The 22,113-nt window shown below is 63.3% G+C and overlaps 2 protein-coding genes across 5 annotated transcripts in view; both read right to left on the reverse strand.

Annotated features, from left to right (window-relative positions):
* Positions 1-274: 274 nt before the first annotated feature.
* TNFRSF6B (TNF receptor superfamily member 6b) lies at positions 275-2,338 on the reverse strand. Its single transcript, XM_008010701.3, has 3 exons — positions 1,735-2,338; positions 1,404-1,598; positions 275-660 (listed from the first exon to the last, which is right to left on the reverse strand). The coding sequence occupies exons 1-3, from the start codon at positions 2,156-2,158 to the stop codon at positions 377-379; spliced, it is 903 nt and encodes a 300-aa protein (XP_008008892.1). The 5' UTR covers positions 2,159-2,338; the 3' UTR covers positions 275-376.
* Positions 2,339-2,680: 342 nt separating this feature from the next.
* The window catches only part of RTEL1 (regulator of telomere elongation helicase 1), a 37,858-nt gene continuing 18,425 nt past the window's right edge, over positions 2,681-22,113 (reverse strand). Inside the window, exons 13-36 of one of the 4 annotated variants that reach the window (XM_037983002.2) lie at positions 18,279-18,376; positions 17,507-17,562; positions 12,954-13,028; positions 12,757-12,838; positions 10,877-11,009; positions 10,577-10,690; positions 10,445-10,485; positions 10,238-10,323; positions 10,017-10,094; positions 9,487-9,564; positions 8,963-9,109; positions 8,749-8,864; positions 8,404-8,527; positions 8,169-8,319; positions 7,603-7,745; positions 6,725-6,820; positions 5,580-5,778; positions 5,300-5,440; positions 4,440-4,556; positions 3,927-4,160; positions 3,677-3,832; positions 3,419-3,571; positions 3,249-3,335; positions 2,681-3,109 (exon numbers count right to left, since the gene is read on the reverse strand). In XM_037983002.2, the coding sequence (XP_037838930.2) occupies positions 3,289-3,335; positions 3,419-3,571; positions 3,677-3,832; positions 3,927-4,160; positions 4,440-4,556; positions 5,300-5,440; positions 5,580-5,778; positions 6,725-6,820; positions 7,603-7,745; positions 8,169-8,319; positions 8,404-8,527; positions 8,749-8,864; positions 8,963-9,109; positions 9,487-9,564; positions 10,017-10,094; positions 10,238-10,323; positions 10,445-10,485; positions 10,577-10,690; positions 10,877-11,009; positions 12,757-12,838; positions 12,954-13,028; positions 17,507-17,562; positions 18,279-18,376 (2,665 nt within the window). In that variant the 3' untranslated portion in view covers positions 2,681-3,109; positions 3,249-3,288. Of the gene's footprint in view, positions 3,110-3,248; positions 3,572-3,676; positions 3,833-3,926; positions 4,161-4,439; positions 4,598-5,299; positions 5,441-5,579; positions 5,779-6,724; positions 6,821-7,602; positions 7,746-8,168; positions 8,320-8,403; positions 8,528-8,748; positions 8,865-8,962; positions 9,110-9,486; positions 9,565-10,016; positions 10,095-10,237; positions 10,324-10,444; positions 10,486-10,576; positions 10,691-10,876; positions 11,010-12,756; positions 12,839-12,953; positions 13,029-17,506; positions 17,563-18,278; positions 18,377-22,113 lie in introns of those variants that run through there. The other 3 variants (XM_037983003.2, XM_037983001.2, XR_005234998.2) reach the window with 3 other exon arrangements.

Consider the following 22,113-nt stretch of genomic DNA (forward strand, 5'->3'; position numbering starts at 1 on the left):
CTGAGCCCCGTCCTGTTCTTCGAGCAATGATACCCTCCCAGGCCTTGACCCTCCCTGAGCTTCAGGGCCCCCGCCACGTGCCACAGCCAACGGGAGCGTAGAGGAGGCACTCCCAGTGATCCTCCCTGGGAGGGTCTGAGGCAGGGGAAGCCCCGGGCAACAGTTCTGATGGCAGCCTGAGGGATCTGGGCACACCGGGCGGCTCAGGTGTCCGCAGCTGCCCTCCCAGTAGCTGTGCAACTACAACCAGTTTTATGAAAAGGCTTTATAAAAATAAGCTTTAAGAAACCTCATTTCTTCTATTAAAAAAGCCACTTTTAGTGCAAGTGGGGTGCCAAGGATGTAGAATAAATAAAGGGGGGAGAGGGGGCCGGGATCAGTGCCCAGGGAGGAAGCGCTCACGGACGCTCCGCTCCAGCCCGGGCATCCTGGCCATGCGCAGTGCCTGCAGCAGCCGCACCAGAAGTGCCCCGTCCGGCGCCTCCAGGAGCTCCGTGAGCCGCTGATGCAGCTTCAGCCGCAAGGCCGCGCGGCCCGCCCTTGGTGTTGGACCCCAGCCCCCCGGGGCCTCAAGGGCCTGCAGCAGCCGCTGCAACCTCTTGATGGAGATATCCTGGAAAGCCACGAAGTCGATGGCGGCACGCTTGCACTCCTCAGCTCCTGCAGTGGGTGGGGAGGCAGCAGTCCCCTCATTTCACCCACAGACACTGGTGGGGGCCTGCCGAGTACCCTGTTTTCTGGGCCCCACCCAGGGGGTTTGCAGGAGAGAAATCCCTGTACAGTGAGCCGTGCTGGAGAGGGCAGTGCAAGGGTGGGGACCGGAGAAGGGGCAGGAGCCTTCAGTCAGCGCGGTGGAGCAAAGGTGTGGGGGCAGGAGTGGCCACTCGGAGTTTGGCTGGGAGAGGCAAAGGGGCCCAGGCAGGATCTTAGGGCTCCTGGGCCACTGGAAGGGGCTGGTTGGGACCTGCAGATGGACCGAACCTGACTTGATGTTAACCACTGTGACTTCTCAACAGTGGCTAACATCGGGCCTCAGTTTCCCCATGTCAGAGGGGCCAGCCACCTTCCTCTCGGGCTGTTAGGAGAGTTAACATCGGGCCTCAGTTTCCCCATGTCACAGGAGGCAGCCACCTTCCTCTCGGGTAGTTAGGAGAGTGCTGCCCACCTTCCCAAGGCTCCCCAGGGGAGGCTGTGCCCTGGCTCGGATCCTAATCCTCAGCCACCCCTAAGGGGGCAGACTTGGTGGGGATCTAGAGGAGGGACCCCTGACCCCTCAAATCCACTGTGGCCCCTTCCCCGAGGCCAGCTGGCATGCTTCAGGCTAGATGCATGTGTAGGGGCTGGAGTGAGGGCACAAGTGGGCCTGGCCTGCAGCGTGCTGCTCCCTCAGTCCTCTGGCTCACCTGGTGCCCTGGTGCTGAGGGGGAAGGCAGTGCAGCTGGTGCACAGGGCATCGTGGGAGGAAGAGCCTGGCACGTTGAGGGCCAGGCCCAGGGCCGTGCAGTTACGGTGGGGCTGGCACTGCTCTGAGCTGGAGCTGCTGGCTGAGAAGGTGCCTGGGGGGCACGGCTGGCACTGCGTGTTCTGGCTGGGGGTGCCTGCAGCCGGGAGGGAAGAACAGCGTCAGGGGAACTGGTGTTCTAGCTCAGGGTGCAAGCCTGGGACCAGCAACCTGACCCCTGCCACACCTCCGACCACCACTCCTGGGGGCCCTTCCCCTCGCCCGGCTCTCACCCGGGGCCATCACGCCGGCACCAGGTGGACACGACGCATGCTCCAGGCAGAAACCAGCGAGCGCGAAGAAGCCGGCGCGGCAGCGGCAGGCGCGGTTGTGGGTGGCATGGCAAGGCCGTGCCTCTTCCTCGTGCTCCCCGCAGAGGACGTTGCAGTAGCGGCAGCGCTCCAGGTAGTTCCAGAACTGCGTGTAGTGGCGTGGAGGACACGGGCCACACGTCGTGGGGCTGTCTCGGCGGCAGGGCTGCTGCACGAAGGTGCCTGGGGGGCACTGGGCACACACCAGCCACTCCCCTGTGTCTGTGTCCCGCCAGGGGTAAGTGGGTGCCTCTGTCGCTCCACACATGGCCAGCACCAGCAGCAGGGCGGGCAGCGCCCACACCAGGCACAGCCGCAGCAGGCCCGGTCCCTCCAGCGCCCTCATGGTCCTTGCTGGAGCAGGGAGTGTGGCTCAGCGCGGACACCGGATCCTGCTGTGCCTGACCAACATGCCACCGCCTCCGCCCTCAGTCCGCCTTCGGAGGGACTGCCCAATCCCCAAGCCCCTCCTGCTGCCGCCCTATATGGGCAGGGAGAGGGCTGGGCCAGCCTCACCATGCCCCATAGGAACTCCTCCCTCCCCAGGCAGCCCCCTCACCCACCTGGTACCATCCCTCCCCAGAGCTCAGTCCAAGGGTGGTTCTGTGAGGGGCTTCACCAGCCAGGGAACCCAGGGAACTGCCCCCCCTCAGCACCTGGGGCAGCTCCTGACCCACCAACCAGCCCAGGCAGCTGGTGTATTGGTGGATCCCCCCGCAGTTGCAGCCTGGCTGCAGCAGTGAGGATGAGGGCAGGGCTGAGCCCACTGTGGAGGAAGTAGCGTCAGAAGGCAGGCTACGAGGGGGGGCCTGTGCCAACTCCCTGTCTCCTCGACTCCCACCACCAAGCCCAGGCCACGAAGACACCGTCCAGGGCACTGCCAGCACTTTTATTAGAGAACCCTGTCGCCTGACGAAAAGCGGACACATGCCCACGGGGGTCTCCTTCCTGGTGAGGGGCTCAGCTGGGATGCCTGTGGCACCACTCACAGGCCAGGAGCCAGGGAAGTTCTGGAGAAGCACTTTCCCAGAGACCCACCCCAGACCCCAACGTAGCTCAGGGCTTCTCAGAGGGAGGCCCAGATCCGGTCCCACCGCAGTGGGGCAGGCAGGCAGGCATGGGCTGGCCTATTCTGTTGCGTGGTTCCTTGGCCCACCAGAGCTGGACAAGCATGTGATCAAGCCACGTTGGGTGTGCTGAGGGCCTCCGTGGGCACTCACTGGGGCTCTGGCCAGAAGACCTGCATGACGCTCTGCTTCCTGGAGGCGGTGTGGCAGGATGGGCACGTCCTAGAGGCCTGTGAGACAACCGGCCCACTGGACGCACCTGCCAGGCGTTGCCACCAGCCCACCACCTGGGGCTACACCCCGCCCTTTCCCCCTCAGCCCACCACCTGGGGCTACACCCAGCAGGAACTGTAGTGGCCAGGCACCAACCTGAAGGTGCCGTTGCCAACAGGCTTGGCAGCGCTGGAAGTCACAGGCAGGGCACTGGAAGGGCACCACGTCCTCTGCCCCACAGCCCTGGCACACACAGCCTGCTGAGAGGGGCCCGCTCGGAGCTCCCGCAGCCTGCTGCCCAGCGAGGTCTCTCCCAGGAGGCTCACCCCACTCAGATGCTGCAGGCCCGTGTGGAGGTCCTGGGGACTGGCTGGGCCCTGCAGCCTCACTGCCTGCCCCCGCAGTCCCTGCTGGCCTCTGTCTAAGGAAGGTTGAGATCTTGCTCTGGGTCTTTCCGGGCTTCTCGGACCGTGAGGGGCCTGGAGACGGAGACTGAGTCTGAGCGGGGCCGGGGGCTTTGCTGCTCACTCCCAGGGCTGTGTGCCGTTGGGGCACTGTCAGAAGCAGCCAGGCAGGCGCCCTACCTGGTTGGGGAGCCCTGTGGGTGAGCACAGGAGGCACGGCAAGACTCTCCTCCTGGGGTCCTGGTGGCTCCATGCCCGGGGAGGGTCTGCCGGTCAGGTCTGTGCACGTCTGTGAGAAGCGCTGCTTGTGGTGTGGACGCACAAACATGCTGAACCCTGCGGGGAGCTTCACTCAGACCCGGCACAGCCCCCACCCTGCCCCCTGCCCCCACCCCACCCCACTGGCTGTCCCCACGCCCAGGCCACTTGCTCTGCAGCAGGGGGAAGTCCTCCGGCTTTGCAGTGGTCAGGGCGGCCAGCACGGCCAGCACCTTATCGAGGTCATCGTCTTGCTTGTAGGCTGTCAGCGCTGCCAAGAGCTGGCTACAGCCTGCAGACCCCAGGGCCCTGCGGGCATCTGCCAGGTAGGCGCTCACGGCGCGCTGGCCCTGCTTCCCTGCTCTGGGCGCTCTGGACCCCTGCTGTGGGTGGCTGCCAGGGTCTCCTGGTGTGGGAGTAGCATGGCTCAGAGTGGCACTGGGGCGGAGGGCTGAGAGTCCCACCACCCTGCCTGCCCTTCCTCCCACGAACTCCTGGAGAGCTGCTCAGGACAACTGTGGGGTACAGAACCGGGAGCAGCCCCCACCAGGAGATGGCTCCCCACAGGGGCAGCTCCACTGGCACCTCCGGTTCAAAGGCTCAAGCCACACTCAAGTGTTAGCCTCATCAAGCCACTGAGGAACCCACCAAGTCACAGGCTGTACACAGGTCAGGACTCAGCTACCTGTGGGGGGTGGCCTGGGCGACAGGTGGGGCCTGCCCTGATTCAGGTGCTCTCGGGGGTCCAGCTGCTGGGCTGCAGCCTTGGACACGGTCAGCTTGGGATCCGGCGCTGTCCTTCCTGATGAAGAGATGCAGAGCCACAAAGCTGGTCCTGAGCACCTGGAAAGTTCCCCAGCGGGAGGGGGAAGGGCTGGCTGGGGAGGCCAGGCCTCACCCACCTCGAACCAGGGCGGGAAAACCCAGGCAGGCACACGTGCCCAGGTGCCAGGGGCAGCAGAGGAGACACCAACTGCTGGATGGGGGCTAGAACAGTGGCCGGCAGGCCAAAGCCCTGCTCAGGAACTCAGAGCCCCAGGGTGGGTACCAAGCCCAGAAGGGGTCTGGGGTCTTCCCAACAGGTTAGGTTCCCCGCTGGGTGAACCCTGCACTGGGGGAGCTCTATGGGGGCTGTTCGTTAACAAGCACGAACACACACTCCCACCTCCGGAGGCTTGGACTCCACCCTAGGCAAAGGCAGAAGTAGGGAGGACGGGAGGACAGGGGTCTAGGAGTCTAGGACCCTGGCGTGTGCAGTGGACTCCCCAGGGCTGTGCATGGGGGGCAGGGGACACGTGCGGCAGCTGGACAGGGCTGTGTGTAGGGATCAGGGGCTGTGGGAAGGGCAGGGCCCTGCGTGGAGTTGCACAGGGTCTCCCCAACAAGTGATACTGCTGCTGGTGGTGGGGGGTGGCCCCCATCACTCCCATACGGGAACAGAGAGGCGGGGGCACGCAGGGCCCCAGGGATGCCCACCCCAACCAGCCCAGGACTCCGGTGCCTTCCACGGAGGAGTCTGAGGGTCCCACCCGAGGCCCCATTTACCAGTGGGGTCCAGGGCTGGCTGTGCAGGCTGCCTTCGGGGAACGCTGTGCTCCGGCCGGTAGCCGCAGCCCTGTCCTGTCAGCTGGATACAGACCTCCTCAAACTGCTCCTTGTGGTGAGGCCGCACAAACTGGTAGAAGCCTGTAGAAGAAGGGGTGTCTGTCCCCATCTGCCCCCTTTTCTCTAGAGAACAGAGACAACCTTGGACCCAGATGGCCCCCACCCCACACACAGCGGCAGCACTGCCCTCAGGATGGGCAGCCTCTGCAAGCCAGGGCACCTTGGAGCAGGCTGTGCTTCTTGGGGTCCTCAGCAAAGAGGGGGCCGAGACAGGCGGCCAGGGCGGCGAAGTCATCGGAACGCTTGTAGTCCTGCAGGGCCTGAGTGAAGGTGGCAAAGTTGGCTTGGCTCAGTTCCTGCTTCACAGCCACCATGAAGAGCTTGGCCCTGTCCATCTGTGCGCCAGCCACGGGCTCCTCCTGCAGGACACAGGCCCGAGGCTCCATCAGGGCCAGCCTCCTCATCCCGTCCCTGGGGCTGCAGAGCGTTGGAGCATTGAGTGTTCCCTGGGACAGTGATTGCTGACGGGGGGCTGCGGCCTGAGAAACTGGTTGGCTGGATGGACACGGAGGTGCTGCGGGAAGAAGCTGCGGGGCTGGGCCTGTCTGGGTCACACAGTGAGAGGCTGGCAGGGAACCGAGGGCAGCGAATGGGCAAAGGGTAGACTGGCTCTCCCTCAAGCCGGGGGTCCTGCAGGGCCCATCTCTCTCCTCCTCCCTAAAGCCCCCGCCCCACCGCGGATGCAGCTGAGGCTCCAGGATGGCAGCTCACAGGGAGGGGCTTCCCAACAAGCGGTGTCCATCTCTCCACACACCCCAGACCAACACGGAAACGTGGAAACCAAGGCAGGGGCAGCCCAGGCACTCCCCACCCAAGCACTCCCCACCCAGGCCCTCGACAGCCCAGGCCCCTCAGCAGCCGCCCACTTCCTGATGGCAGCAGCCCTGCCTGGGCACCACCCAGTTCTTCCCAGAAGCCAAGGGACATGGACAAAGGCTGCCACACTTGGGGCTTTCCAGCAGGCAGGGGGCTTCCTGGCTCCGACTGTAACTCGGTTCTTTCATCCAAGGCTGGGAATGGGCTCGCCCCTCGCATGAGGCAGGTGCACATCCACACTTGAGGGAAATGCCAGGGCCAAACCCAGTGCTGCAGCCCCCAAACCAAGCCTGCCCAAGGGCGGGGCCTGATCCCAGCTGCCCTTGAGCCCCTGGGCCAACAGCTTCACAGCCGCCCTGGACATCAGCTCCAGGGGGTAACTTCCCTGGTCCCATCGGGCCCACATCCCAACTTGGCTGGGGGCACCCAGGGCCGGGTTCCCACACGTGTCTATGGTGGTCGGCACAGGTGCAGGGACAGCTCACGCACCAGGTGGCTGACCAGCCGGATCTTCTTCCTCCCTCCTCGCGGCTCCTCTGCCGGCCTCTTCTCAGCCAGGAGGGACAGGGTGGAGCAGCTGTGGGCCTGAGGAGGACACAGCTGTGGTTCCAACCACACACTCCAGAGCCCCAAAGCACCTGGGCCCACAGGGAAGATGGCCCCAAGGAGCCCTGAGCAGCAGCCAAGACGAAGGTCGGGGGAGGGGGCACGGCACACCCTGGTGACAGTCCCACAGCTTGGTCCTGTCCAAGTCACGCCAGCGGCTCATGAGGCTCACAGGTGGTGACACGTAAGAGCAGGTCCAGGAAGGACAGTCTGACAACAGCGAAGGGCTGGCAGGAAGGGGACACAGGTGCCTGGTGCCTGCACCTGGGGCTCACTCCAGGAGCCTGAAGGGCAGGGACAGGCAGCAAGAGGAGAATGGCTCCCAGCAGGAAGCAGGGAGAAAGCTTCAGGTTGGCCTGAGAAATTATGGGCTTCTGGGGCAAAAGGCCCCAAGGAAGAAGGAACCTGGGTCCCAACCGCAGCACATTCCTGGAGAAAGGCCAGCCTCAGGCACAGCCAGGGGCAGGGGCACCCAATCTTGAGTGCCCTGAGCCAAGCTGACCTGCCAGAGAATCAAAGTGATGTGGGGGCACCCACTGAGGGCCAGGGCACGCACCACCTGGGAGCCAGCAGCCTGTGGGTGAGGCGAGGTGGAGGGCACACACATAGCCAGGCAGCGGGGATCCCTCACCTGCCTGCCCGCCCAACAGACAGGGGATTTACAGGGGTGTGTGGGGAGGTGCCTGAAGTCAGATGGGCGGGGTGGGGTTGGCCTCAGGAGACAGAGGGTCTGTGTCCATCCCAAGGCCTTGGAACTGCACCTGCTCCTCGCCAAGGCCCCCGGCCCGCTGTTCACTGTGCTCCAGGGCAGCCAGCAGCCCCCTGGGCCTCTGCCGGGCAGGAACTGGCTCCTGCTCATACTCCACACACAGGCTACTCTCGGGGTCCCCGGCAGCTGGTGATCCTGCAGAGTACCCGAGTGCGCAGTGAAGCCCACCGCGGGGTCCCAGCTGGGGGTCCCTGCCTATGATGGAGCCCCTTCTGAGGGAGGGTCCCAGCATTTGGGGCCCCTGCCTGTGGGTGTCCTCCCTATTAGGGGGAGTCCCAGCCTTGGGGCGCGTCTTTGCCTGAGGCGTTCTCTGCCTGTAGGGGAGGGTTCCAGCCCATGGGAACCCCACCCTAGGAGGCAGACACAGTCTTTGGAGGTGGGGGGGCAGTGCATAAAGCCAGGTGAGCCGCCTCCGCCCTGGGCGCCTGGTGCCGCCTGCCCCACACCACCGGCCCCGCTGCTTGCCCCACACGGCCCGCCCCAATCCGCCTGCCCCGCACCCCCACACTGCCAGCTCCGCCCGCCCCACACTGCCCGTCCCGCACTGGCCATCTGCACCTGAGGACCTCTGCTTCAGGCTGGGGACATGCAGGTCCAGACTCTTAGCTTTCCTGGTGGAGAGGAGGGGGTCAGGCGACTTGGCCTCCCTGACAGCATCTTCTCCTTCACGCAAACTGGGTGCTGCAGCCCGGGGGGCCGGTGCTGGCATCTGCAGAACCACTGGGGGTGGGTGGGCCCATTTCTGGCTCCTCTGGGGACAACACCCTCATCCCCTCCCTGGGCAGAAACTCACAGTTCGCTCAGCAACACGGAAGAACTGGGCCACGTCTCGGATGACGTGGCCGAAGTTGTCGTACACCCTGACGTGAGGACGCACCCAGGAGGGCAGCTGGGCTCTGGCATCAGCAAAGGCGAACCTGGGGGGTGGCCACAGCCCTGCTGCCCTGCCCACAGCCGCTTCCGGGGTTCAGTTCACCCAACTGAAGACCCTCGTCTGCCGCAGGGGCCTCAGGCTGACCCTGAGTCGCCAGAGAGGCTCTGGGGGAGACGGGGCCTCATGTGGGGAAGGAGAGTCCAGGGGCCCAGTGGGATGTGGCTGTGTCCCCTGGCGCCACGCCTGCCCCCGGACTGCACGCACCTGTGGTCACAGAGGAAGACAGCCCCGTAGTCCTGGCGGTGCCGGATCACTCGCCCAATGGCCTGGTTCACCGCCCTGGACGCCTGCTGCCGGTACCACTCCTGCCCAGAGAGGAACTGGAGGGCGAGGGGGCTCGGTCACAGGGGCTCCCGTGGTCACAGGGGGGCTCAGTCGCCAGACGGCCTTACCCCAGCCCCGCCCTGCTGTCACTCACCTGGCCCCCAGCCCCACCCTGGCCCTTCATCTCGTCCAGGAACTGCATCTTGAGGACAACCCGGGGGTCCATGCGGGGAGGGTACGGGAGGCCCGTGACGATCACACCACGGCCATTCGTGTCTGAGAAGTCCAGCCCCTCGCTGGCCTGGGGGACACACCGGGGAGCTGCCTGGGGCCATGGGGGCTCCTCTCCCCTGGCTGCCCATACCCAGCCCAGCCACCTTCCCCGAGGCTCCAACCCCAACCAGGGGTGGGAGGAAGCCCCATCTATGGGTCAGGACCCCACTTGGGGTCCACAGCTCCCAGACGCCACCTCCAACTCTCGTGGCCAGGAGCCTCCTGCATCCTGCCTGCCCCTGACCCAGAGCAGCGCACGCTCCCAGCAGGCCACCAGTGCTTTGCTCTTGTGGGGCCCAAGGAGGGGACCAGGCAGCCCCCAGGGCCCAAAGTCAGCTGGGGAGCCATGAGCACCCACCAGGGAACAGGCAACCGGGTCAGGACAGAGGGCCCCAGAGAGCTCACCTTGCCCCGGCACACCGCCAGGAAGGTGGCGCCGGTGGACCCTGGGGCAGCGACCCTTGCGTAGTAAGCACTGATGGTCTGGAAAGAAAGTTGGTCACGCTCAGCCTGGAGCCCACCTCGGCCCCTTCTTCCCCCATGAGGGAGACCCAGGTCTCATCCTCCAAGATGAAGGACTGTCCTAGCCAGGAAGGCCAACCGGGTTCTGGAAGCTTCTTCCTGGCACGGATCCCAGGCTGATCCTGCGCCTGCTCAGTGCTTCCCAGAAAACACGGGGAATCCCAGGGCCAGGGTGGCCGCCGGCTATAGCTACTCAGACAGGAGGACCACTGTCGCCACACCCACCCAGTGCTGGGGGCTTTGTAAGATAAGAGGCAATACTCAGGGCCAGGAAGGAAACGCAGGGGCCCTGAAGAGGCAGCCGGGAGCCGCCAGAGCCCGTGGTCAGGGCCGGTGGTCAGCCTCGGGGAAGCTGTGAGGGACACGGGAGGCACGAGGGGGCAACAGACCCAGAGCCCCGGCCAAGTGCCAACCTCGGAGAAGCTGCCTTTGCTCCTGGGCTCCACAAACAGCGGCTTCAGTGCCTCCATCTTCCTGGCCAAGTCGCGGGCCTGTGGGAGGAAGAGGCAGGGACACGGCAGCCCTGGTTACGCCGCCGATCCGATGAGGGCAGGCAGGAGCTGTGGCCACTGCCTGCTTCGTGTTCCAGCCCTGCCCTCACCCACCCCACCGAGCACACACAGGGGAGACATACCCGCCAGAACTCCAGGCTCTTCTCCATGACAGGATAGGAAGGGAAGAAGATCAGCAGCCCGTAGGGCACCACGCGGGCGATGTTGCCTGGAAGTGCAGGGGCTGGGGTCAAGGCAGGGGCGGGGCGTCTGCAGGGGTCCCTACCAGCTCTTGGGAGCAGGGGTCCAGGATCCAGGATGGGCACAGCTGGGGTGTGCCGGGCACTTACCCAGAGCCTTCCCCAGGGAGGACAAGCACTCCTCAGAAAACCTGCACAGAGCCGAGAGGCCACTGCTCAGGGCCTCAGGGCTCAGTACTCCCCGACCTCGCGCCCCAGCACGGCCCAGGGACAGGCCTTTACCGTCTGTCAAATGCAGAGCTCAGCTGGGCTCCATCGGGGCCTCTGGGGATGACCCCCACCCAGATCTGGTGCTTGTCGATGATGTGTGGGTTCTCCAGGCAGACCGGGAAAGGGCTGAGCGTGGCCGGAGGGACAGACAGTGGGGAAGGACACCAGCACCCCTTTAGGCCTCGAGGCCCGAGACCCCCAGTGAGGCCCAAGACCCCCAGCACCCCGGCTCATGGGGACCCCCAGCACTCCCACCCCACTAACGTCACAGGCGTCACCAGTGCTTAGGCCCCTGGCAGGGGTGGCCCGTACATCTGCATCTCCAGGGCAAAGGAGGACACCGGGGCCAGCGTGCCGCTGGTAAGGATGAGGGAGCGGACGCCCTGGCGGACCAGCTCGCGCATACTGTGGCCGGGACTGAAGCACCAGTAGCTCAACACCTTCCCTGTGGGGCAGAGGGGAGCAGGGGACACAGGGTGTGAGGACGGGACTGGGGGCCTGACCGCCTGCCTCTCTGCCCATCACCCTCTCACCCACTGGCATCAAGCAAGTGAGCCGCCCACAGCCACCCAGGCCCAGCATGCAGAAGTCAGAACAAAGGAGGCTGCCCTGAGTGTGAGCGCAGTCTGCCAGCTGGGGTCCCCTCTGGGGGACTGGGGGTCCTGGGATACGAGGCAGACCCCAGGCAGATGCTGGGGACACCTCCAGAGAGGTCAGCCCACTCCAACCCTAAACTTCTGCAGAAACTGTAACATGCGGCTCAGGGCAAGCTCATCCCGCCAACAGCGCACGGGAAGCAAGCACCAGCGTCCCGACATTCCAGGGACGCGCAGAAGAGGAAGTGCGAGTTCCCTGCTCCGCCTGGAAGCCTCTGAGTGGCGTCAGCAGGGAACAAGGGCACCAGTTCAAAGGAAGTTCCTAGAAGTGCTTGACTGACCGCAGCGGCCGCGGCCTGGGGAGGAGACTGAGCCTGGGCACCGGACACCAGGAATTAAACACGGCACAAGCAGAACGACGCTGACTGTGACTCGGGGTCAGCAGGGACAAGGCACCTCTCCCAGCAAAGGTCACTCTGCTTCCTGGGGCTGAGCATGCCCTGCAATGGGGGAACTTCCCGACCTCCACCTCCAGGAGCTCATTTCCTACAAACGCCCAACGCAGGGAGTGGCGGCTTCTCAGAAGTCAAGTGACGTCAGAGGTCAATGGAACAAATAGATTCCAGGCCCTCAGGATCTGTGCGCCAGCTGCCTCAGGCACGCGCCGCCTCCCACGACCCCAACTGCCTGAGGGGCACTGGTCCCCCCAGGATGGATGCTTCCTGCTGAGAGAGGCCTTGCCACAGGCCATCACCGAGCCACCGAGCGGGCGTCAAGCCACGCAACCCTGACGCCCTCCCAGCCCTCCCCTTCCAACTCGGCCAGGCAGACCAACCACAGCAACCACGCAGGGGCTGCTTCAACCAGGGCCACGTCGTGCCACCGCGGGCCAGAGGGCACTGAGAAAGAACGTTCCAGAGAGGGACGAACCAAGCCCAGAGGCAAGGCCCCACTGGAGCACAAGAAGGGGCAACAGCTCCCACCGCTGCTGCCATGAAGCCCCCCCTTGGACACCACATGGCCGGGTGGGGCCGGACACACTCCAAGAACCACAGGACTCTGGACACGGAGGCGAGGGCCCGCTCACAGGCCCCATCCACACAGGTCCCCAGCAGCACCGACTTGAAGACGCCACAGAGCACAGGAAGCCAACAAGGCATGTGGGGCCTCAGGGCCGAGCGCACCAGGGGCTTTGGACAACAGGGCCAGTCAGGCCCCTTCAGATGTGACCCTGAGGCTTGGCCCGGCCAGGCGCTGGGTGGAGGCAGCAGGGAAAGCTGTACCTCACTGTGGGGCTCCGTGCTGATGGCCTTGGCATAAACCAGTGTCCCAGCAGGAAGGCCTGGCTGAGCTGTGGCTCTGCCGCCACCAACCAGGTGACTCTGGGCAGGTCACGGTGCCATCAGGCCCTCTCCACGTCTCTCAGTAACTCCAGCCTTCAGAGCCACAGTGAGGAGAACGCTCTGGATTGGCCTGGACATGGAGAAGGTGGCCAGGCCCAGGGGGGCAGGAGACCCACGGCTGGCCATGTGCCTAGCCGTGTGTGCTGAGCACCACACCCAGGCGGGCGGGGAGAGTGTAGGCCCAGGTCTGTACCTCGCTTTCTGGCTGCAGTGGTGCTCCAGGCATCAGACCGCTGAGCCGTCCTCCGGTGACCAGCATCAGGATGGATGTGCACCTGGAGGGGACAGGACCAGGAGTGTGGAGACCCCGCCCATGTCCTGGGGGCAGCCCCTTACCTTTCAGGACCGCAGGACCCCCAGCCCCACCTGCCTCCTGGAGGTGGCCCCTACCTTATAGGACTGTAAGGCCCCCAGTCCTGCCGGGGAACCACGGCTGCCCTCGGAGGGATCCACACTAAACACAATCTGAAAGGCAGAGGAGGTGCAGTCCCATGAGGAGCCTGAGGCCAGAGCCCGGAGCCCTGGAGGCCACCTGACCTTCTGTGGCATCAGCCCCACACACGGAAGGTCACAGGACACCCAGAGGTCATCGGTTCACCGGCCCCTGCCATCCCCAGGCCGATGGACAGGAGCTGGCACCTGCCTGACCCTTTCTCCTCCCTGGAGGGGCCCCCGGTGAGCTCCGTCCCCCACGCAGGCCGTCTCCGTGCACTGGAAACGCAGCAGCCCGAGGGGCCTCTCCTCCCACCAGCTGGCCCAGCCCTCCTCTCTGTGCCCCTAAGGGTCCCAAATTAATCTAGAAATTCAACATGGCCTAGTGCAGTGGCTCACGCCTGTAATCTCTGCACTCTGGGAGGCCGAGAGGGGCGAACTGCCCGAACCCAGGAGTTCGAGACCAGCCTGGGCAACATGGTGCAACCCCGGGGTCTCCACCAAAAAAATATGAAAACTAGCCGGGCGTGGTGGCACGTGCTGTGGTCCCAGCTACATGGGAGGCTGGGCTGAGACGGGCATGGCGGCACATGCCGTGGTCCCAGCTACTTGGGAGGCTGGGCTGAGACGGGCGTGGTGGCACGTGCCGTGGTCCCAGCTACTTGGGAGGCTGCGCTGAGACGGGCGTGGTGGCACATGCCGTGGTCCCAGCTACTTGGGGGGCTGAGCTGAGACGGGTGTGGTGGCACGTGCCGTGGTCCCAGCTACTTGGGAGGCTGGGCTGAAAGGATCCCCTGAGCCCAGGAGGTTGAGGCTGCAGTGAGCTGTGATGGTCCCACTGCACTCCAGACTGGGCAACAGAAAGACACTGACTCAAAAACACAGGAATTCCACACATTCCAGTCAAAATCACAGCAAGATTTTTAAACGAAGCAGACAGGCTGACTCCAACATGCATCACGGAGAAAACATAAGGGCAGGTTTAAGAAGAACAAGAGGCCGGGCACGGTGGCTCACACCTGTAATCCCAGCACTCTGGGAGGCTGAGGCGAGAGGATCACCTGAGGTCAGGGGTTCGAGACCAGCCTGGCCAACACGGCAAAACCCCGTCTCTACTAAAAATATGAAAATTAGCTGGGCGTGGTGGCAAGCACCTGTAATCCCAGCTACTCAGGAGGCTGAGGCAGGAGAATCATTTGAACCCAGGAGGCGGAGGTTACAGTGAGCCAAGATCGCACCACTGCATTCCACCGTGGGCGACAAGAGCGAAACTCCGTCTCAAAAACAAACAAAAAAGAAACTGGTTCTGGCCGACACCCGGACTTAAGACAAAACCACCATGAACAAAACCGTGAGGAAAACAGTGTGGCAGGTGCCCAGCGGAGCTGGGAGAAGCCGAGCCACTCGGTCAGCACATGGAACCACCGGTGTGGCGTGCTGGGAAAAATCCAGGAAGAGTCTGCCTTTCACATCCCCACAGGTGACACCGGAAGGCGCGGAGGCCCCGACACAAAGCTCCGCCACCCTACAGTGCAGTTTGGAGAACACATAACACCCAGTTTGGCATCTTGGTCGGGAGGTACAAGCTCAAGACAAAAGTCTGATGACAAGGAAACATCTGTTCACCAAACCTGTCGTGAAAATGGAAAAAATGACCAGCACAAGACCAGGAGAGAATATGTTGGCACGTGTTCCTCAGATCTTACAGAGAACCCTGCAATCAACGGGAAAGGGACGATGCCTGCACTAGGAAAAGAGCGCGTGATGACCATTCCCGGAAAAAGAGCCGAAAATGGCCAGAACAGGAACGTGAAGCCGCAACGGGCTCTGCAGAGCGGCCACGTCAGCCCAGCCGCCGTCAGAGCCCTGGAGACGGACGAAGCCGCAGACTTGAGGGAGTTCTGCTGAGAACATCAAGAAGCTGGAATCGTTCGCAGAAATGCGGAGAAGCTGAACTAGAGAACACCGGGGGCAGGCACCGCGGCTGGGACACAGAGACTGGCAGCGTGCATGGACTGTGCACGTGTGCACGTGCCTGGGTATGCACAGGAGAGAGAACCTTCCTTCCTTCCTTCCTTCCTTCCTTCCCAGCCATTTTCGCTGTCAAGACAGCTAAATACAAGGCCTTGCGTTTTACCAAAGCATTTGGCCCACAGGGATGGAAACAACAGAACAAATTCACCAGGGGCTGCCATGAGCAGGGGCTGAGGCTGCCTCAGGAAACAGCTTCCCTCAAAAAGCTGGCCCTCTGCCGGGCAGGCCTGGGAGCTCTTACCTGTAATCCCAGCACTGTGGGAGGCCAAGGTGGGCAGACTGCCTGAGCCCAGGACTTTGAGACCAGCCTGGGCAACATGGCAAGACCCATCTCCACAAAACAATTTTAAAAATTAGCCGAGCGTGGTGGTGCATGCCAAGACCCATCTCCACAAAAAAGTTTTTAAAATTAGCCGGGCGTGGTGGTGCACACCTGTGTTCCCAGCTACTCAGGTGGCTGAGGCAAGAGGATGGCTTGGGCCCAGGAGGCTGAGGCTGCAGTGAGCTGGTGACAAGGCCCTGCACTCCCGCTGGGGTGACAGAGCGAGACCCTGCCTCAAAAAAACACCACCACAAACCCCGCTGTGCTTCAGCCCCAGGGCAGCTCAGGCAGAGAAGGAAGGGGACCCACTAGTCTCACAGGGGCCCAGCGGTGACTGGCTCCCCAGCACGGGCCAGCACTGCCCAGAGTTTGCCCCCAGCTAAGCTCTACCTCCCCAGCACACAGCCTGGCCCTGCCCGGAGTTGCCTCCAACTGAACCGTGCATCCCACATCCTCTTCCTGGGGCCACTAGCCCCACTCTAGCCCCACTCTGTCCCCAGGGTCACCTGTGCCTCAGGGCTGCAAGTCCAGCCCAGCGGCAGCCCTATGAACAGCGCCCACACCTGCAGGGACTCAGGAGCAGCCAAGGGTGAACAGGGTGCGCAGTCCCCAGGGCTGGGAGGAGCTGAGTCATCTGCCAGTGGCTACTTAGAGCAGTAGCCAAAGGAAACTCCAAACCAATGGGGTGAGCAGGATTTGGTTCCAGAGTGTGGAGACTTCTCCATGCTGGAGCCTGGGAAGCCACATTCCAGGGAGGGGCAGGCCCGGGCCAGCTCACACCTGCCCTCCTGGCCCTGGGCTGCAGGGCTGCCTCGATGGCCATGTGCTGGAGGTGCTCTGAGTGATCCATCAGGACATGGAAGCCGCCGGGAAGGCGCACGGCCTCCTGCTTGAAGAGCCAACCACACTCCAGGCGGGACAGCAAAGCAGCCCTTGGCAGGCAGGAGCCACAGAGAGAGGGGTCTGGCCCTGGGATGCCCACCGTGCCTTTGGGGAGGAGCTGGGAGACATAGCAGTGCCGTCTTTCCAGCCCCAGCTGCCACACAGAGAAGACACAGGCTGTGGCATCACTGGCCACAGAGAAGGCCACGGTGGAGGCAGGGCTGAGCCTGGGCCCCACCACCTGCTGTGCCCACCCCACCTGGTCCCTGTCCAGGTCTCGCCCCCGCTCAGAGCCACGTCTATGAAGAAGGCAGTGCCTGGTCATCCTGGGGCCTGCAGCTCCACACCCAGCAGCATGCACAGAGCACCGCACCGCATGCACAGGCCGGCCGTACATTCCAGGGTTCTTCTGCGGCCTCCCCCAGCTCGAGCACCCCCCACCCCAGGGGGACACTCATGAAGTTGTCACAGAGCTGGGCAGCCCCACCTAACCCTGCCATGACCTCGTGTGGCCAGGAGGTTCAGTGTGGGCAGCACAGAGGCAGCCTCACACGGCTCCACACAGCCACCTGTGCCTCGGTTTCCCCAAGGACTGATGGCCTCCCAGTCAGGGACTTGTGGGTCTGCTTCTAAAAAATGCACCGAGGTCCAGGAGAGGCAAGTGTGTGCCCAGAGCACCCAAAAACGGCGCTTGCCCTCCACAAACCGCACAAGCACCTCTGCCTCAGGGAAAGCAGGTGCTGCCACAGGCAGAGCCAGGAGCAACCTCACATGGGAGGGAACGGGCATCGCAGGGCAGGACGGGGCCAAGGAGAAGGGGGCCAGGGCCGCATCCCCCATCCTGGGCTCGCAGGGACACCCCTGCCGGCAACCTGCAGGGTCCCCATTTGTCTGTCCCTGGAGAAGCTGTTCAGGAAGCTGTGTGTGTCCAGAGCTCTTCATCTGCATGCAGCTGGGGCTGCCAGGAGTGGGTCCCCCCTGGCCTGAGGGCCCGGAAAGGGCAGGAGCGGCTCCCTGGCCCCCACTCCCCTTCACATCCTCCCCCACCAGCGTCACCCTGGGCACGTGCCACCAGACCTCGTCCTCCCCCATCCCCGCGGGAGGCCAGTGTGGGTTTGGGTCACAGGAAGGAGCCAAGGGTTTGCCAATCGGAAACAGGTGGTGTGGGGGCCGTTCTCCCACCCCCACGTCTAGAATCAGTAACTAATACAGCAGGAGAAGGCACCCGCCCGGCTTCCATCAGGAAAGGAGACGCCAGAGGAGCAGGCCCCACCTGGATAATGTCCGCCAGCTTCTGCAGTCCGGCCGTGTTGGTGAACACTCCAGCACCTGGGGAGGCAGCATGCTGGGCGCTGACACCCACACTGCAGGCACGGGAGGCCTCAACCCCAGCCCCAGCCCTTCCAGCCATAAGCCAGCTCAGCCCGACTGCCAAGCTCCATCTCCTGCCCAACGGGGGGCCCAGGGTGGAGCGCAGTGTCCACTCAGGGCAGGCAGCTCGCCTGCCCTTCCCAGCAGCCAGGAGAGAAGCCAGGCAGGGACAGCGTCTCCAAGGGGGTCAGTGGAACTTGAAAAGAGGCTCTATGGTCACCTAAGGTTTGAAGCAGCAAAAGCCGCCCTCCCCAGCACCTGGGAGCACAGCAGAGGCCCCGGCGGGCTGGCATCTCAAACCAGAGCAGCCCATGACGACACTGCCTCTGAGCAAAGCCTCTGGACCCCACAGCTCTGAGAAGCAGAACTCGGGGTGTGTGGAGAAGCCAGAGGCCCCACAACCCAGCCAGGGCCTTGGGCTGCTCTTCCTTAAAAGGGGAATAATGGGATGAGTCTGCAGGACGAAGCCGCCAGCTGCAGAACTGGGACAGGCTCTACGGCAGTGGGCAAATGGCACTAACGCCTCCACACCCCGATCAGAAGGTGAGGTTCTGTGAGCCTGTTCCTGCTGATGGCCAGGTGATGGCCAGGGGAGCCCTGACTGCCAGGATGGAGGCCTGCTGCACCCGCTACGCCACGTTTGCCCACACCAAAGACCCCGCCCCGGCACTCACGTCCGGCCAGGTGCTGGATGATCTGGTCCAGCGAGTCCAGGATGCAGCCCTTGGTCTGAAATGTGATCTGGGCTTCAGCAAACAGCTCAAAGATGTAGCTGCAAGGAGAAGAAGGCAGGCTCGAGCCCGGACAGGGGATCAGTCTGCAGCTTTGGGAATTGAAGGCAACAACTGTGGAAGTTTCCTTCCCTCAGAAACAAACTGAGCCCTCCAGGGGACGCCGGCATTGGGGGTGAGAGGCCTCTGCCCTCAGGAGCCTCCAGATGGGAAGAGGAGGCCTGGCCAGCACGAGAATAGCACCAGGGAAAAGAAGCCTCAGGGCAGAGGCCGTCATCAGAGGGGAGGGATGGGGTCGCCGGGGGGTCGTCAGGGGCTTCTGGGAGGCAGTGGCTCTGGGCAGAGTCCCCAAAGCCTTGGGAGAGTGACAGTGATGGCAGCAGCAGAAGCTACAGGAGGGGCCCCTGGGGGTACAGGGTGGCCGAGAAGCCATGCCAGAGCCTTGAGCATTACGCTGAGGACACTGGCTCCAGCTGGAAGCAACTGGGAGTTGCCACAAGGTCGGCGCTCAGGCAGAACGCGCTCGCCTCAGTGGCTGTGCACTCAGTGGAGCCCCACACAGGCCCCAGGCCTGACCCCTCATCTGCCTGCAGGACAGACAACCAACCCTGCTGCCCTGGCTGCGGAGAAGACAGGAGACCCACGGAGCCTCCAGAATGTTCCGGGCCTCCCGGAGTCCAAAAGAGGTGGTGGCTGGGACACTCATCGTCCTAACAAGGAGGTCTCATTCTAACAGGCACCTGAGGGGGTCCAGGGAAAGGCCTGGAGGAGGAGAAACTGCAGGAAACCCAGCGGCCCCGCATGGGAGTGTGTGCTGTTCCGTGGGAGTGTGTGCTGTTCCGTGGGGGTGTGCTGTTCCGTGGGGGTGTGTGCTGTTCCGTGGGGGTGTGTGCTGTTCCGTGGGTGTGTGTGCTGTTCCGAGGGTGTGTGCTGTTCTGTGGGGGTGTGTGCTGTTCCGTGGGTGTGTGCTGTTCCGTGGGGGTGTGTGCTGTTCCGTGGGTGTGTGTGCTGTTCCGTGGGTGTGTGCTGTTCCGTGGGTGTGTGCTGTTCTGTGGGTGTGTGTGCTGTTCCGTGGGGGTGTGTGCTGTTCCCTGGGTGTGTGTGCTGTTCCGAGGGTGTGTGCTGTTCTGTGGGGGTGTGTGCTGTTCCATGGGTGTGTGCTGTTCCGTGGGTGTGTGTGCTGTTCCGTGGGTGTGTGTGCTGTTCCATGGGTGTGTGCTGTTCCGTGGGTGTGTGCTGTTCCGTGGGGGTGTGTGCTGTTCCGTGGGTGTGTGTGCTGTTCCGTGGGTGTGTGTGCTGTTCCGTGGGGGTGTGTGCTGTTCCGTGGGGGTGTGTGCTGTTCCGTGGGGGTATGTGCTGTTCTGTGGGAGTGTGTGCTGTTCCGTGGGTGTGTGCTGTTCCGTGGGTGTGTGTGCTCTTCTGTGGGTGTGTGCTCTTCCGTGGGTGTGTGTGCTCTTCCGTGGGTGTGTGCTGTTCCGTGGGGGTGTGTGCTGTTCCGTGGGTGTGTGTGCTGTTCCGAGGGTGTGTGCTGTTCTGTGGGGGTGTGTGCTGTTCCGTGGGTGTGTGCTGTTCCGTGGGGGTGTGTGCTGTTCCGTGGGTGTGTGCTGTTCCGTGGGTGTGTGCTGTTCCGTGGGTGTGTGTGCTGTTCCGTGGGGGTGTGTGCTGTTCCGTGGGTGTGTGTGCTGTTCCGTGGGTGTGTGTGCTGTTCCGTGGGGGTGTGTGCTGTTCCGTGGGTGTGTGCTGTTCCGTGGGTGTGTGTGCTCTTCCGTGGGTGTGTGCTGTTCCGTGGGTGTGTGTGCTCTTCCGTGGGTGTGTGCTGTTCCGTGGGTGTGTGTGCTCTTCCGTGGGTGTGTGCTGTTCCGTGGGTGTGTGTGCTCTTCCGTGGGTGTGTGCTGTTCCGTGGGTGTGTGTGCTCTTCCGTGGGTGTGTGCTGTTCCGTGGGGGTGTGTGCTGTTCCGTGGGTGTGTGTGCTGTTCCGTGGGTGTGTGCTGTTCCGTGGGTGTGTGTGCTGTTCCGTGGGTGTGTGTGCTGTTCCGTGGGTGTGTGTGCTGTTCCGTGGGTGTGTGCGCTCTTCCGTGGGTGTGTGCTGTTCCGTGGGTGTGTGTGCTCTTCCGTGGGTGTGTGTGCTGTTCCGTGGGGGTGTGTGCTGTTCCGTGGGTGTGTGTGCTGTTCCGAGGGTGTGTGCTGTTCTGTGGGGGTGTGTGCTGTTCCGTGGGTGTGTGCTGTTCCGTGGGTGTGTGTGCTGTTCCGTGGGTGTGTGCTGTTCCGTGGGTGTGTGCTGTTCTGTGGGGGTGTGTGCTGTTCCGTGGGTGTGTGTGCTGTTCCGTGGGGGTGTGTGCTGTTCCGTGGGTGTGTGTGCTGTTCTGTGGGCGTGTGTGCTGTTCCGTGGGTGTGTGCTGTTCCGTGGGTGTGTGCTGTTCTGTGGGGGTGTGTGCTGTTCCGTGGGTGTGTGCTGTTCCGTGGGGGTGTGTGCTGTTCCGTGGGTGTGTGTGCTGTTCCGTGGGTGTGTGCTGTTCCGTGGGTGTGTGCTGTTCCGTGGGGGTGTGTGCTGTTCCGTGGGTGTGTGTGCTGTTCCGTGGGGGTGTGTGCTGTTCCGTGGGTGTGTGTGCTGTTCTGTGGGGGTGTGTGCTGTTCCGTGGGGGTATGTGCTGTTCTGTGGGAGTGTGTGCTGTTCCGTGGGTGTGTGCTGTTCCGTGGGTGTGTGTGTTGTTCCGTGGGTGTGTGTGCTGTTCCGTGGGTGTGTGCTGTTCTGTGGGGGTGTGTGCTGTTCCGTGGGGGTGTGTGCTGTTCCGTGGGTGTGTGTGCTGTTCCGTGGGTGTGTGCTGTTCTGTGGGGGTGTGTGCTGTTCCATGGGTGTGTGCTGTTCTGTGGGGGTGTGTGCTGTTCCATGGGTGTGTGCTGTTCCGTGGGGGTGTGTGCTGTTCTGTGGGGGTGTGTGCTGTTCTGTGGGGGTGTGTGCTGTTCCGTGGGTGTGTGTGCTGTTCCGTGGGTGTGTGCTGTTCTGTGGGGGTGTGTGCTGTTCCATGGGTGTGTGCTGTTCTGTGGGGGTGTGTGCTGTTCCATGGGTGTGTGCTGTTCCGTGGGGGTGTGTGCTGTTCCGTGGGGGTGTGTGCTGTTCCGTGGGTGTGTGTGCTGTTCCGTGGGTGTGTGCTGTTCTGTGGGGGTGTGTGCTGTTCCATGGGTGTGTGCTGTTCTGTGGGGGTGTGTGCTGTTCCATGGGTGTGTGCTGTTCCGTGGGGGTGTGTGCTGTTCTGTGGGGGTGTGTGCTGTTCTGTGGGGGTGTGTGCTGTTCCGTGGGTGTGTGCTGTTCCGTGGGTGTGTGTGCTGTTCTGTGGGGGTGTGTGCTGTTCCGTGGGTGTGTGCTGTTCCGTGGGAGTGTGTGCTGTTCCATGGGTGTGTGCTGTTCCGTGGGGGTGTGTGCTGTTCCGTGGGTGTGTGTGCTGTTCTGTGGGGGTGTGTGCTGTTCTGTGGGGGTGTGTGCTGTTCCGTGGGGGTGTGTGCTGTTCTGTGGGGGTGTGTGCTGTTCTGTGGGGGTGTGCTGTTCCGTGGGGGTGTGTGCTGTTCCGTGGGTGTGTGCTGTTCTGTGGGAGTGTGTGCTGTTCCGTGGGAGTGTGTGCTCTTCCATGGGTGTGTGTGCTGTTCTGTGGGGGTGTGTGCTGTTCCGTGGGTGTGTGTGCTCTTCCATGGGTGTGTGTGCTGTTCCTCTCAACGTCTCAACAACCAGATCATGCAAACCGGGCGCTCCTACCAGGTCTCAAAAAGGGAAAACGGGCCTGAA

Source organism: Chlorocebus sabaeus, chromosome 2, assembly GCF_047675955.1.
Source record: "Chlorocebus sabaeus isolate Y175 chromosome 2, mChlSab1.0.hap1, whole genome shotgun sequence".
NCBI lineage: Eukaryota > Metazoa > Chordata > Mammalia > Primates > Cercopithecidae > Chlorocebus > Chlorocebus sabaeus.

Coding starts and splice junctions, on each gene's coding strand:
- TNFRSF6B (XM_008010701.3), bottom strand. CDS start 2,158: ATGAGGGCGCTGGAGGGACCGGGCCTGCTGCGGCTGTGCCTGGTGTGG. Junction 1,599..1,734: donor TGCCGGCGTGATGGCCCCGG/GTGAGAGCCGGG, acceptor TCCCGGCTGCAG/GCACCCCCAGCCAGAACACG. Junction 661..1,403: donor CCTCAGCACCAGGGCACCAG/GTGAGCCAGAGG, acceptor CACCCACTGCAG/GAGCTGAGGAGTGCAAGCGT.